At 42.1% G+C, this 15,862-nt stretch overlaps 1 protein-coding gene across 2 annotated transcripts in view; it reads left to right on the top strand.

Annotated features, from left to right (window-relative positions):
* Positions 1-15,448, top strand: part of dtx2 (deltex 2, E3 ubiquitin ligase) — a 16,879-nt gene extending 1,431 nt beyond the window's left edge. The window contains exons 2-9 of one of the 2 annotated variants that reach the window (XM_017699503.2): positions 2,641-3,232; positions 6,608-6,666; positions 9,411-9,551; positions 10,686-10,753; positions 11,069-11,230; positions 11,630-11,791; positions 12,145-12,234; positions 12,849-15,448. In XM_017699503.2, the coding sequence (XP_017554992.1) occupies positions 2,641-3,232; positions 6,608-6,666; positions 9,411-9,551; positions 10,686-10,753; positions 11,069-11,230; positions 11,630-11,791; positions 12,145-12,234; positions 12,849-13,109 (1,535 nt within the window). In that variant the 3' untranslated portion in view covers positions 13,110-15,448. The remainder of the gene's footprint in view (positions 1-2,640; positions 3,233-6,607; positions 6,667-9,410; positions 9,552-10,685; positions 10,754-11,068; positions 11,231-11,629; positions 11,792-12,144; positions 12,235-12,848) is intronic. The other variant, XM_017699511.2, reaches the window with a different exon arrangement.
* The last annotated feature ends 414 nt before the right edge of the window (positions 15,449-15,862 follow it).

Here is a 15,862-nt window from a genome sequence, read left to right as displayed (position 1 = left end):
CAGCTTTACAGAAAAATCCTGGTCCAAACCTCCATGGCTTGCTCATGGGGGACACTGGCAGGGACAGACTCCCTAAGAGCAAGAGGAAGAAACCTTGAGAGGAACCAAGACTTATAAGGGGAAACCATCTTCCTCTGGTTGACACTGAATTGTAAGCCAATAATGCAAGAGCAATATGAGCAAAGAATAAGGTCAACATACTAATGGTCAACATTAGTATTAGATGTGGAGAAAGGGAAAACAGGAGAAGCAATGGTTATGATTAAGTAGTTCAAGTCTGTGCAGCAGCAGCAGCATCATCAGGAAGGTCAGTGGTGTGCAGGTGAGGTTTGCACAGTAGTGACCAGTCATCCAGCGGGGGGTCTACCTTCATTGAAAGTTCACTTCCACCCCAAAATTCTTTGAAACCTAAAACATCCATCCATCCATCCTTTTTCTAAGCCGCATTTCCGTCAGGGTCGTGGGGGGGTGATGGTGCCTATCCCAGCAGTCTTCGGGCAGAAGGCAGGATACACCCTGCACAGGTCGCCAGTCCATCGCAGGGCAGACAGACAGACACAGACAGTCACTCACACCTAGGGGCAATGTAGCATGTCCAATTGGCCTGACTGCATGTCTTTGGACTGTGGGAGGAACCCGGAGGAAACCCATGCAGACACATGGAGAACATGTAAACTCCACACAGAGAGGTCGCCCGGCCGGGGAATCGAACCCAGGCCCTCCTCGCTGTGAGGCGACAACGCTACCCACCACGACGCTGTGCCGCCGAAACCTAAAATACATCTAACTAAAGATACTCATTACTTGGAACAATATAATGTCTCTATGAATTTTTAGTACCTCAGTTAAGATGTTGATCCCCTGGAGGCAACTGACCTAAGACAGATAAAGTCCAACATTGCTATATTAGTGTGGTTAGTGTTTGAGGCAACTTTTGCAGGAATCTCGAGGAGCTGGGTCGATGACCACTGGGTTGAGCCCATGTCCTGGCAGTGCATTCCCTCTTTACTGGCATTCCCTCTTTACGTGCTGGCAGAGTTGATTGTGTTCCAGAGTTAATGGACTGGACACAGGAGAGGAAAAGAGAGAACAAATCCAATCCACTGTTGAAACAAATCTAGCCTGAAATAGAGTGAAATGTTGTGTGTTTCTTCCTTTATGGTAATAGAATCTTTGAGTAGTTTGAACATGATGGCCTACTTTTAGACATTTATCTTAAGCGAAGACCTCAGTTGGAATCAGCCAAAGAACAAATGTTGGATTGTTCACAGCTGATACTCAAGGACTCAACATTGGGATCAGTGCTGGATTACAAAAGCATCAGTCTGTAGACTCTAAGATCAGTCATTTCCCAATAATGCATATAGGAATATGCTGGGATGTCAAGTTTCTATATGTGGACACATAGCCGGCATTACAGCTTGTTGTTGGCATTGTTAAGTTGACCCTGGTACCAACACACATGACTGAATTCACAAATTAATAAAATAAGCCCCTTAGGAGCTGATTTGGATGTATTGGAGCAAGAACAACACTGAACTAAGCAAAACATCAGAATCTCAAGAACATGTTTGAGAAACACTGACTTACATTGTTGCCATGTCTCTCAATCTAGCTGACTAGATACATAGTGAACAACTAAATTGGGCAGCAGCTGAAAAGCTCCTGCTGTTACCCACATTAATGTGACAGCGTGCTAAGACTGATCTTAGGTGGACAGACAGTGACCCACCCAAAGAAACTGAAATATGGCAGGTGGCTATTAGTTGATAGATATGGGCTGAATGTAAAAAGAAAATCCTTAAACCCTCTGGGGCTGATTATTTAGTGCACCAGTATTGTCATGCAGTTCTCTTTGTTGTGGTAACCAGAGCACCATTTTTTGTTTTTTAAGGAAAACCCTTTGACACCTGCACACTCTGCAAACTGAACAGGATGGGAGAGGGGGGTGGGGGATAATACCAGGAAATAGGTTTCAGATTCAGACAGGAAGGCCAGTATATTTATCAGATGTCATACATGCTGTCATCATCATATAACAAAACGAGAAACATTAAGGTTAGAATCACAATGAGGGATACATCAACATGGGAATCAGTACATTGATGTACGCTTGTCAGTTTGATAAAGTGTTGAAATTGGGACTAAATCCACCTGGATTAGCATTAGAAAAGAAATGTAACATTTATTTCTATAGAATTACAAATGCAGGAGCATGAATAATCACAGTTTAGTTTCTCAACATCACTTAACTTGATTCATTGTAGAGCAGAATGTTTGTCAAATTATATCATTGTGCATCTGTAGTACCATGGTTTAGCACTGTGAGAATAAAAGGTTCTCAGTCCAGGCCCTGTATTACCTCTGCCCTGCATCGATTAGTATTTTCTGGGTTCTAACACATCCAGTACCACTCAGTAAAGCCTTGTTAATTAGCTGGTGAATTCAATCTGGTGTTATAACAGGGAAAAAAACTCTGAAAAGCACTGGGTGATGCTATTTTGAGCTTTTCTGACCACCATTGGCATATTGCACTGTGACAATTTTATATTGACCATAATAAACAAACAGTATGAAATGTGGCTTATAATATTGCTTACTACGTGCTTAGCAATGTCTTAGTAATTTCTTTTTCCACAGGAAAGATTCGCTCAGTGCGCCGGAGCCTGTTCCCCCAGTCCTCAGCCCTGGGTAGTGGTGTTCTCTGGGAGTGGGCCAACGATGAGGGCACCTGGACAGCTTACGAGATCCGCACCTCCATCCTGCTGGAGCATAGCTACCAAGCAGGACAGGCCACGGCCGACCTGGGCCCACACGGGTACAACTACATTGTGGACCTCACCGCACTGGAGCAGGTCAACAAGTCCTCCGGCTTCCGCCGTCACGTCCGCAGGCAGGGCAGCGCCCCCTACCCACTCGCCTCGGGTTCAGTCATCCACTCGGGCCCGGCTTGCACCTGCCAGCAATGTTTGAGCCACAGTAGCACGGCCGGCCCCATGCCCAGCCGCTCCCGTCACTCCTTCTCGGCCGGTCAGGCCAGCCGACCCAGTCTCCAGGTTCAGCACGGTAGGGCAACTGGTGCCAGCCCATCTTCTGTGTACTCGCCCTATCCCAGGAGGCCTTTATCCATGGGGAGCATGTCATGGGGAGGCCCCTGGAGCCCAGCTGCTACATCCATGGCTCAGCCTCCAGGACCACCACCGTCCTTCTCAAACGCTGCAAATGGCTTGAGGTGAGACCCTGGTCAATTCAGGAGCAGTTTCCAATTACTGATGGGAAACATTTTTGCTGTTTGAATATCCTTTTTAAATGGGTAGTGCTTGGAGCATGCTTAAAAGGTGTGTCTGGTTGTTATCCAGTCATTCAATTTTATTGTGATATGGCGCACCACCAGAAAAAACTACAACTCTGCCTGTACAGATTTGCAGTTTTGCTGTGTAGCTTAACTTTGAGACATGAAGAGTCTATACTATTGTTCCCTTGTTCTCTGTGGTGCTTCACTTGCTCAGCCCACAATGAATTTAAAAAATGACAAGGTAATATTTTATTAGTTTCATTTTTGGTTTCCAAACTGGACTTGTCTTGATCCAATTTAGTAAACAAATGCTCAGACTTTGATTAACCAGACTCGTCCCTGTGCTGGCAGATCTAATCTATATATTAAGTAATTTTTATATTGCACTTGAAAGGAGTGCAAATTTGGATTTGCAGGAGCTGCAATTTAAGCTATAGCTTTTATTATTAGCAGCGTTGTCTTAGGTCTTAAGTTGGGAATCTTAAACCTAATAACATGGAGCTTGTGAACTGCCTGCAGCAAAGTTGACTGATCAGAAACAACCACATCACATGCTGTGTATGTGACAATATAACCATCACTAAAGTTTGTTCAGTGTTCAAACTTCAGTGCAAAAAAGTGCATGTGCTGATTTTCTTGGCCAGAAAAACAATCCTTAGTTTATGTAAAATAATTAGAATTTAAATCACAGTCTTAATAAAAATGGCAGTTATATTTTCTCTAAATTGTTAAGCCCTAGAACCAGATTTGATTGTCTGGCTGAGGTGTGCTTGGAGCTGGAACAGAATAAAATATGCGTTGGCCAAGGACTGGATTGAAAAGCCATGCTTAAGCCAGGCAACATTTTTATTCTGTTCCAGCTCTGAGCACACTTGAACCAGCTATTCCAGTTATTTTTGTCCTGGTTTAGCTGTGCTGGGGAGCTGGAATAGATCTAAAGTATGAACTGATTTGGGGCCCACTGGCACAGAGTATTTAGTTAAGCAAAAAGCTTATTTATATTCCAGTCCTATCCTCTGCTTTGATGCGAGACTTGAAGCCAAGTTTCCACATTTTGTTGTGTCAGATCACTTGGATTTGACTCAGCAGGCCAAATTTTCACTCTTCCAGTTGATTGGCATTTGATGTGCTGAATTCCCCTTGTTCCACTTCTTGCTTTTAATAGGCCTTTCAAACGATAGGAGCCCAGCTGCTACGTCCATGGATTTTTTTTTTTTTTTAATAATGCCATTGTGGAAGTTCCCCTGTAGAGAGCAGTTTAAAAACACATGATGAGGAAACTAGGCTTTTGTGACTTACTTGTGAAAGCTTTTTGGTTTTCTTGCATTCTGACCGTTTCATTTACCCTTGTTATTTTCCACTGGAATGGGTGAGAGTTGTGACTTAATGGACCAAGTCATTTGTGTGTGAGAGAGAGGAAAATTACACTGTCCTTTGTGCCAGTGTAATCTCAATTACTGATGAAAAAGTGAAATGAACTAACATGTATGTTGTAATAGAGAATAGATAGGAAGTCCCCTATTCTAAGATCATAATCTAGTCCTGTATACATTATTAGGCTCACACATGTGGTCTAACAGGAGTAAATCAGTGTTACTGGTGCTATTCCGCTTTCACAGTTATCCACTTCACACTCTGCCAGATCATGTGGTGTATGTTTTATAGTTGAGGATTTCTAACCAGTTTCTGCCAGTAACTGAGATGGACAATAGACGGCTGGTTTAGGAAGTGTGGAGGAAAGCAAGGCTTTGGCCACTGTGGGGGGGTGGAAAAGGAAGCTCCTGATTTATGCAGCCATTGTTTGTCTTCCTTTTAGCAGGTTAAGTAGACAACTGAGAAGATCCTCTTTTTAGAGCTGGTTATTTCAGACCACCGCAATGTCATCACTCAGCATAGAGGAAGTCCCTCTTGCCCTTTCCTTTAGAGACAAACACAGAGCTTTACAAAGACAATAAACAGTAGTAAAGTAATATGAAATAGTTTGGTGAAAAATCAAGTTTGTTTTCCACTTAGCCCAGATGTAGTCGTTCAGCCTAGACGTCTCTGATGTGAGCTCTAAGGACAAAAGTACATTGTATAGCTAAAAATAGAAGCCAGAAGCCTGAATTTTCTCCAAAGCTTTGGTCCTTTTTATAAATAACAGCATATGATACAGTAACAGAAACCACATAAGCAACTCTGTTTGAGATTACTTTAAAAGTTTATGTGGCCTGTACTGGAATGTCCTCTTCTTTAGGTAATCGTGTGGAAAGGACCACAGCGGAAACCGGTAAATTATTTAGTAGTATATTGTGGGACAACAGCAGCACTTTTTCATCTGGTACTTTTCATCTGGTATTTTGACATGGTCTCTGGAGCTGAAGCTTCATCTTCATTACATAAATGTACACTTTGGTAGAGTTGTGATTGTAGTATGTTCTGATTTTTAAAGAGGAGTTCTACGCTAAGATGTAAAGTCATTCAGAGTGGTTTGATGTGAAAAAACTTACAGGGTCAGAATTGATCACAGTGTTGATGATAACCAGACATCTGAAGCGTGTACTGCCCCTAAAATGCCTCTAAACAGTTATGAGTGCAATGCCAGATGCTGGAACATAGTTCGGTAGTTTGAACATAATTTTAGGCCTGAAACACACACACACACACACACACACACACACACACACACACACACACACACATACATACATATATATATATAATGTATGTATGTGCATATATATGTATGTGTTGTATGAAACCTGCCACTTTTTGTGTAGCAGCACAGAGTGCAGTCAACCAGCATAGCTCAGTATCATTCGTGTTAAGCACAATAAATATGATATTAATGTGGGATATAACATCACCAAGCATGTTTAAAAGTTCAGTTATGTTTACATGTTGGAATACTAGTGTCTTGCTAAAATAACTAAATAAAATAAATAAATAAACAGCAGGTCTTAAACCGCTGATAAATGAGTTACCATCACTGGGGGCTGTTACTGCGGTGACTCTGTTAATTACAGGCCTATTATGAAGTCTGTATGTTGCTAATTGGTAGGATATAAGCTTCCTCTACTTATGCTGCATTAGCCTCGTAGCTCCAGTGCAAAACAAATGTGGAAAAATTCAAACTGTAAACACGTCTAGGCTTATTGACTATATTTGGGCTAAGGGGGAAATTCTTCTTTAAAAAGGCTTATCTCAGATGATGTGTCTGCTCTTGCTATAATAGATCTGAAAGATGAGATGTTCTTAGAAATGACAAATATATGACTTGTACATAGTCCATCTTTTTGGCATACATTGACTCGTGATTTTCTTCTTTCACAGCATTCCTGCTATTCCGTTACAGTTGAACGGCTCCAGCAGTGTGAGCACAGCCCTGGCAGGTACTATACACCCACCTCTTCAAAACCGCTTTTCCATGTATGCCTTTGATTTTTAGCTCCTCTGTCCCAAGTGTACTTTGACATGTCACATACAAAACCGTGTATAAACTCTCGCAATTGTAAGGTTTCTTGTGGGTGTCAGTCAGTCAGTGAACCAGTCAAAAGATTTCCCTGACAAGTAGCTTGTTCATTGTACTAGACTTGGTTCACATATTTTGACAAAGAAAAGTCAAATGAGTTCCCTTCGTCTTAAAGTAGTACTTCTGCATCACACAAGCACAGGTTGTCAACCCTTGTAATCCACATGTGGTCTATAGCTTATGGTTCCAGATAACCCTGATAACAAAGTAAAAGTGTAGTGAGGATGTCATCATCTCAGCATTTTAACGGTGATTTCAGGTGCGCCCTCACCAGCTGTGTATGTTGGCCAGTTCAAACTGTGATCTCACTGCCAGGTTGATTCTGAAGTCAGCTGTCTAGACGTAGCACTGAAGCCTAAGGGATGTTGGGATATCTGCAGCTCATCTAACAGACAGCTGCAGCTTTACCAGGAAGGAAGGAGCGACAGATTTAGGACAATGAGCCATTCACAGCCCTCTGTGGCAAACCAGGAGGAAGTCCTAGACTCCAGCTGAACATCACTACTCTCTAAGTGCAGTCACACAGACACTTACTTATTATTGGTGGCGGAGGAGTCCATATTGGAGATTTAACAAATTAGGCCATTTTTACACTGAAAAAGACTTGACTTGTACAAATTGTGTTGATAAAGCGAAGTGTTTTCTGTTCACATTTGTTTATTTTGTATCGTTTATAGCTGGAAATCATTAGCTTACTACTTGTGACAGGCATCAACAATAGACACAGCACATGCTTACATGTTACTGCTGGGTAGGCACATTTGTGGCTCGGTTACCACATCTAGTCTAAAACGTGCTTTAGTCAACAATGTTGATAACATGGGTTATGAAAGAAGTGCAGTTTGTCGTTTACCAAAAAAAATTCTACAGTATTCTCTGTTGACGTGATAGATGATATTTTTATGAGGCTTACTCTACACTCTACACAAAAATGCTATGACACTCGCTGGGGCAGTACCCTTTTTGTCACTGTGGTGGTCCCCCCAAGGGTACATCTCAGTACCTTTAGTTAGGGAACATAACTGTACCATAATGATAATATAATAATTCATAATCCATTGAAATTACATTTTCTAAGTTGTATTGACTCCACACACCCCGTCTGGTCTACAGGCCTTTTATTTTATTGTTCTGTTTTAAAACTTTAGTTTATAAAAAGATACAAATGTCTCCTGTTCCACTAGGAAAAACCTATTTAAAGTACACAATTGGACCTTAAAACTGCTGTTGCACCTTTGAGGGTACACTTACATTGTTTGTTCCTTGATGAACGAATCATGCACCTGCATGGTATTTTTATTTCTAACAGTGCACAGGAATTGGGTGCAATATGGTTGCTGGGTGGTGCAATATGGTTTCTTTTGTGTTTTTTTTGCACCATAAAACTGACATATCGCTCAGACAAAACTGTATAATGGTGGCAACAAAGGGAGAATAGCAGAAGAACGCAAGACCCAGAATGTATGGGAGTGCCAAAGCGTTGGGGTTTTTCACCTGCAAATGTAGCAGTACAGTGGCAGAGGCAGAAATGGGTTCTCCCATCAGCTCATTTTTAACACAACTGTTCCTCTGTGGTCTGTTTCTCTCTCTGTTCAAGTTGGAGAGGCTTACTGTGAGACAGCTAACAACAAACAAAAGTTAACCTAGTAAGCATAACTGAGCTAGCAAACATGTCCATTCGTCTCTTTGTCCAGTCATCTGACCATGCCTACATTCCTCGGATACACATCCAGCAGTAAAGTGAATAAGAAAGGTATCTTCTGTGAGTTGTCACCATATAAAAGCCAGCTAATGCTTTTAGTGATCTGCGGTCACACCACCTGTACAGCACCACCTGTAAGGCTGTTCATCATCATTTCTCTTCACTTCACCTGTACTGTTTTAGTTTTGCTGGCTGTTTATTATAACAGTTTTAGCATCATACAAACATTTGTAATAATGTCCACTGTGCTCTTGTGATCTTCACCTTTGCCCAACTGATACTAAAGAAGGCTCCAATATGAAGATGAGTCATGTAATCAGTCACAAAACTGTGCTGTGAGCATCCTTATCAATTGCAGATGTTCCAGCAGTTTCTGTGGGATGAAGGATTGTGTTCATGTGAAGTGTAAATCATTTTTGTGCAAAATAATGCAGGCTTATTTTTACCAATGTCATGGGATCACAAATATGCTTTTAACATAGAACAACTGCAGTATGAAGTAATAAACCTGTATACTTCTTTGTTCATTGCTTTTAGTGGTAGTGGAAAAATGCTTTTAACTAGCAAATAGCCTAACTGATTAGCGTAGCTGTTTAATCAAAATATAAGTCATTATGTTAATTGATTGTAGAACTAATCGTTACTGGCAGCTCTAGACAGTGTCTGTGGTAGTAAAAGTGCTGTGCAAATATAATTAAATTAAATGGACTAGCCTGCAGTGACCCACACCACCGCCTCCAACTCGTGCCTTCATCAGAGCATGCCCCCCCCACTTGTGGTTGGCACTTTTTGGCTCATCACTCTTCCTCTCCTCCACTCCTCCTCTTCCTCCTCTCCCTTTCCTCTTCCCTCCCTCCCTCCCCGCATGTCGTCTGCCTGGGCCTCGGGGGCTGGCTGTCCAGGCATGGCTTCCATTTTGATGTCAGCAGCAGGACTGGGAGTTCGCTTCATGACCGCCCCCTCCTCTCCCCAGCGCGCCTCCGGCAGGCCCAGCAAAGCCCAGGCCAGCTCCGTTAGGAGGGCAAAGAGACAGCCCAGGACAGGTAGCTAAAGCCGCGCCAAAACCCAACCCAAACCCAAAACCCCCACGTCAACTGTCCCTGCTGCCCTCCCTCCCTCCTTAAACAATTCTGCTGCTTGCTCTTAATGCTGCTTTCGTTTTGCATCATTGAGACTTTTTTGGTTGCAGGATTCGTGCAATTTACAGAGATTTGCTGTTTCTCCTATTACCACTGTAGTGCCTTTCCAAGTCCCTTTCTGTGTGCTTGGTCTTGGGTTTTCGTGTGTTGAATTGTTGGCTTGTACCACCATGGTCACCACACTTTCATGCTTGCATCATATCTTTCACTCCATTTCGTGCTTGCATCATTGTGGTTGCTTGTCTGTTTGCACCCACCACGTGGTCCACTTGTATGTGTTCCTTCTGTGTGAGTGTTTTCTAATCTGTCATTCTACACCACCTGATGCATTGCTTGGCCACTTAAAGTCCTTAGCAAAGAGGCAAAGCTGATGAGGTTCAGACAAGACTGACACTTACAAGCAAGCCTAACCTGTTACTTTTAATATAAGCTAACCAAATAACCTGTCAAACACATTTCAATACAACACAGTTACTGCAGTGGTTGCTGATGGTGCTCAATCATGCCCCCCGAAATAGTATTGACATTAGTGAAACCGATTAGGGCCTTGGGGGACCTCAATCGGAGCTCATTATGTATCAAGTCCTCGCTATAGCTTGACTAATATTCTGGGAAAGTGATGCCAGACGATTGTGAGTGGTAATCACATTTTCTATGGAGCCAGTTGTGCATGCAGAAACCAGAGATGGTGCAATTAGAAACCCAGCAACAATTGGCAACAAGCAGGCAAAGCACTTTCCCAGAGTACGGCTTGCTGAGCTGCTTACTGTCGCCACTAATTTTGCCTCGTCAGTGGCATAGCTTTGTTTATAATGCAGAAAACACGTGCTCTTCATGCACGGTAAGTTTTTTAGCATGTACAACCTCAGATAGTTCCATCTGTAGTCCTATTTCGTATTAACATCTCAAGTTAAAGGTGACTGTAAGCGTAAAAATTAAGTTACGTAGATAAAGCTGTATTGGCCGAGTGTTGGGGATGCTTTGGTTTTTGTAGAGGCAGCAAGATGTGGGTAAAGTGTTTTTATTGTCTGTCCTCAGCCACTGTGCAGAAACCTGAGGAGGTCATTAAGAAATACATGGAGGAAGTGCCTGTTGTCCCTGATGAGGTACGAGCTACAGCCCCATCTGACTAAACAGACAATGTTTTATTTCCACCCTCTGTTTTAAACACATGGTTAACTATTAATAGAAATGCTTTAGCTTTGTCTTTACAAGTTATGTCTGATGTTTGACTAATGCTAGCAAGATTATTTTGAGTTTGTTTACCAGAGTTAAAATGCAAGTCCTGTTTTATTTATTTCTTGTCAAATCCTATCTGTTTACTTTCTCTTGGAGAGTCCTGTTGTGTTACTTTGTTTTTCTAAACATCATCTTACTTTAAAGAGCTCGTACTGGGAAAACGAATCTGACTTTGATTTCAGGACTGTATCATTTGTATGGAGCGCCTGATGTGTCCCTCTGGCTACGACAGTCCAGCAGAGGGCAGCCAGTCCCTGCAGCCCAACACAGTGGGCAAGTTCACTAAATGTGGACACACTTTACACATGCTTTGCATGCTGGCCATGTACAACAACGGCAACAAGGTATGTGGTGGCACTGTCCGTGCAAAACTGTTGGTATCTGTGCTTGGTAACTGTTGGTGCAAGTTTTTTTGCAATGTAAGCATGACCCGAATCTAAATGAACTACAGTGTCACTTAAAGAGGAACAACTTCATGTGAATGTGCAGTAGAGCATGCCAATTTTTTCTTTGTGGGTTGTATAATTTTACAAGTAAAACACTTTTTGTCAAGACCACTAATTTTACATGACAGTATTCAGATGAAGTGCATATGACATGGTAATGTACTAAGGTTTCTCTTTGAAATTTTTCCAGTTTTTCTTCTGAATTTGTATTACTGCTGCAGGTCAATTACCATTTTTACTATCTCAAACTACTGGTTATATCCACATGCCAAATCTTCAATGTCTTTTATGTTAAAGGATGGCAGCCTGCAGTGTCCCTCTTGCAAGACAATCTATGGAGAAAAGACTGGAACACAACCAAAGGGCAAGATGGAAATCTACAGTATCCCCCAATCCCTTCCTGGCCACCCAGACTGTGGCACCATACAGATCATCTATAGTATCCCACCTGGAATACAGGTTTGAATTTATTTTGTACCATTACCATACTGCACTGCCCAACACATTCCGATCCAGTCCTGAATGCTGCTGCCACCTGTTTAGGTTTTCTGCAGTTTTACTGTACACACAGTCCTGAAATGGAAATGACACCATACTGACACTTGTTAGCTAATTTATTTTTATTTTTCATTGAACTGTGAGCGTGCTACATACAGCTCTCAGTACATTTTCTGTTCGTGTCTGCAAAACACGTGGGAGTCCATAGATCAAAGCCTGCATCACCCAGGTCTGACTCATCCGCAAACCGAAACCCATGCCCTTGAATGAAGCAAATGTTTAATCATGTCTGGGTTTCTCCGTTTTCTTCCCAGGGTCCTGAGCACCAAAACCCTGGCCAGCCATACACCTGTCGAGGCTTCCCTCGCTTTGGCTTTCTTCCTGATAACGACAAGGGCAGAAAGGTATGAGCTGAAGGAAAGAAATGCTCCAATTCCTTACTCTAATACATGAGAAAAAAGATGAGGATATTTGAATCATTGATGAGAGCAGAGTAATAAAAAAGAAGCTTTTCTTTGCTTATGTCCAGTCACCTGAGGGGTGTGTAGAATGTTATGTCTTCCAGTCAAATCATGACTCCCCTCTAAGGCCTACTGAGTTATTAACTAATCTGTTTCTTTCTTTAGCAAATTGCATATGGAATTACAATGATTACAGCGGTGCACGTACCAGTACAGCCTTTGAGAAATGATGTAACACTAAAACGTAATTAAAACTAAGCTCTCTATCTCGGTATGAATGGACCTACAGTAGGGGAAGGAAAACCTTCTAAAACCAGAAAGTAGTAATTTTTGACCGTTTCTACTAGCCCATTTGTTATGACATGTTCACACATTGTAAAGGGCAGCTGTAAATATCAAAACTGAAAATTGTTATTATGAAAATAATATGACAAACTGAAAATAATTATGACAGCGATGATATACTGCTGCTGTTTGTGCTTTTGCTTCAGTTCATGCTCCTGGCTTGCAATCAAAAGTAAGTGGGCACTGAACGTTTCCATGGTAACCATCCACAGGTGCTGGAGCTGCTAAAGGTAGCGTGGACACGGCGGCTGATCTTCACCGTAGGCACGTCCAGCACAACGGGGGAGCCGGACACCGTGGTGTGGAACGAGATCCACCACAAGACGGAGATGATGTCCAACGTTTCGGGCCATGGGTACCCTGACCCCAACTACCTGGACAATGTGCTCTCTGAGCTGGCCGCGCAAGGCGTGACCGAGGACTGCCTTAAGCGAGACGTGGCGAGCCAGGCGCCTCAAGGCTCAGCCATGTGAGCTGTGACCACGTAAACTACGCAATCATTAAACAGACTTGACTTTATAGTTAGGTGTAGTAAGATTTTGAGCATGTGGAAATATTTGGTGCTAGGATTAAGTGAGCATCGAAAATGAAGTCCTCTCCAAAAAAAAACTATGTTGCACTGTTTTGAAGTCCATGTGGTGTGGAGTGAAGGTTTCGGTTGCTTGGACATAACGTGTCACCTTGAGTCTGAAAGGGCTTAGTTGAAGTCTTTAAACCTGGACCTTGAATCCGGTTTTGGGTCTCGGATTTTGTGATTGCTGATAGGTGATTCACTAAGTGGCCAATCAGTCATATCAGCAGTTCGCTGACATTATCCAGGACTGGAACCTGGATTCAGGGTCTGGATTTGAATGCCTCTGCTCTAAAGAAACAGGTTTGGACCTTTTTCACCAGTTGATCTGGTCTGCCCACCAGTGCTTTCTTTTGTGGCCACTGTTGTGAAGTTGGGCAAACTTGGAACGTTGCCTTTGAACCCTGTTCACCCTAATGAGAAATTGTAGCAGACAGCTGAAGTTTTGGCAAAGTAATTACACTTATAGTTCATTCATTTAAAATGTTTTGTATGCGTACGTTAGGGATACACTGCTAGATCAGATGTAGTTTTCTGTAGTCATGTAATTGAGCTTGTTTCTAATCTGCCTGTTTTCGATTACTTACACACACACACACACACACACACACACACACACACACACACACACACACACACACACACACACACGCACACACACACTTTCTAAGCCGATTCTCCCTCAGGGTTGCCGGTGGGGTTAGGGGTTGGGGGGTGCGGTGCTGGAGCCTATCCCAGCGGTCATCGGGCGGAAGGCATGTTTTTGGTTAGCTACGTCAAAATGGTTCAGTAACGTAGCATTTCAGACTGGAAACAATATGTAGCAACTCTAAACAAAGATCACTACTGTTTCTCATGAGGTTCAATAGAATTTTTACCAACATTCTATAAAGAGTCTCCAACCTCACAGCGGGTTCCTACTAAAGAGCACATGTGTGAGCAGAGCCTAGATACGTGATTGCTCTCCCTTTATTCTGGTGATGCAAACATTTCTAACTGTTCAAAATCTTAACTAAGTCTTACTTGGTACATCTCTTAAGGGTGAAAAAGGGACTTGCTCCTAATGTGTTATACAGTACAAAGTTGTAGTCTTTGTGAATGTGTATGAGTGTGGGTGATGTGCTGAATGGGGGGTTTGAACTCCATCCAACGTCCATGTTTTCCACCAGCTCTGGAACTTTTGGCAAAGGAAATGTCACATTCCTCGTATTGTTTGCTGTTGTGAGAGGCAGCTATGGTTTGGGCTTCAACCATGCAATTTTCGGTAGCACTTTAGCATTTGCGGCCCTAGGGTCCTGGTTAATCAGAAAGGGATTTTCAGGTCGTGTTTAGCTGCAAGAAACGGGACAGCTGGTTGTCATTACCAAGTATTTGGTCAGTGAAGTTGCCTCTAGAGTGACCTCTCTCCCATCCAGGCATGGCATGCATTTTTAATACGCAATTTACAGTACATTCTGAAACTACTGCTTCCAATCTGAGTTAATGATCTCTCTGCAAAGGATCTCTCCAAGGTGGCGCCAGCCTCCAGTACCAGGATTGATGGTTCTTTTTAGAAGTCACTTGGCATCACATTAAAAAAAAAAAAAGGACAAAGAAAACACAGTATACTCTGTAATTATTGCACATCAATGCAAATAGTTTTTACTAGTATCATACGAATTGTATTACAAATTAAAGGCACTGTTAAAAATTGCAGCCATTTTAATTTATAATTTGTAGTCCTTTTTACAGTTTATGATTTCTTAAGTGTTTTTTTTTTCCCAGGTCTGGTCTTCATCACTTGCTGCTATTAAGTAGTGTAATTGAAAGCACAAGAGAATGTTTTATTTTGTCAAGTCAATTCTAATATGTGATATTTTATATTAAGCAACTATAGTAGCCGTTTTTTTTATTTGGGTGTTTTTGTTCTGTTGTGATCCTGGCGTAAATTACTTTTAAACATAATACTCGATTGGTTATTGGGACAGGAAACCATCTAATGCTACCACTATACATAGCACTCTATTTGAGCTGTACTGGAAGATTTGAGACTCTGAAAATGCCGTAACGTTGCTGTTCAAGAAGGTGCCACGGTGACAATCAGCCTTGCTGGAAAACCACAGCACATGCAGCAGCTCGCCTTGCCTTTCGATTCATCCTTCATTCTGTCCATCTGTGACGTTTGGTTGGGTAATCAAATGTATGCAACCGTATATATAAATATCTATAACATATCAGCAATAAACATTAAGTCCTGCAATATAATCTTATCTGTTTCTGCTGCAGCTATGCAATGCATGCTCCCCAGGCACCTACCTAATGAAGATTAACTGTGTTCTCTTGGAGGATTTTAAAGGTCTGGACCAGAAAAGGCCCATTTGGTGCTTTTATAGCTGCCCTGGATTCCAGCAATAAAGAAAGTTGATCAGAGCTGCTCTGGCAAATGGGATGAAATAATGGTTTGAGTGGTAAGTTGGCACACATACAGTTCTGAATCCCTGGGCGAAAGAAAGGGTGACAAATTTCAAAATGAAAGATTGTAAAGTGACTGAGAAAGGTGTACAGAATCGAGAATGAAGTTCTAATGACTTGCATATCCAGAGTTCATCATATTTCAAAAGTGGAGCTCAAATCTCAAGGCTGATAGTGTAACAAAAAAAGAGTAAATGGATAATT

The sequence above is a fragment of the Pygocentrus nattereri genome, chromosome 23, assembly GCF_015220715.1.
Source record: "Pygocentrus nattereri isolate fPygNat1 chromosome 23, fPygNat1.pri, whole genome shotgun sequence".
Taxonomy (NCBI): Eukaryota; Metazoa; Chordata; class Actinopteri; order Characiformes; family Serrasalmidae; genus Pygocentrus; species Pygocentrus nattereri.
This window is presented reverse-complemented; position numbering and strand designations above follow the sequence as displayed.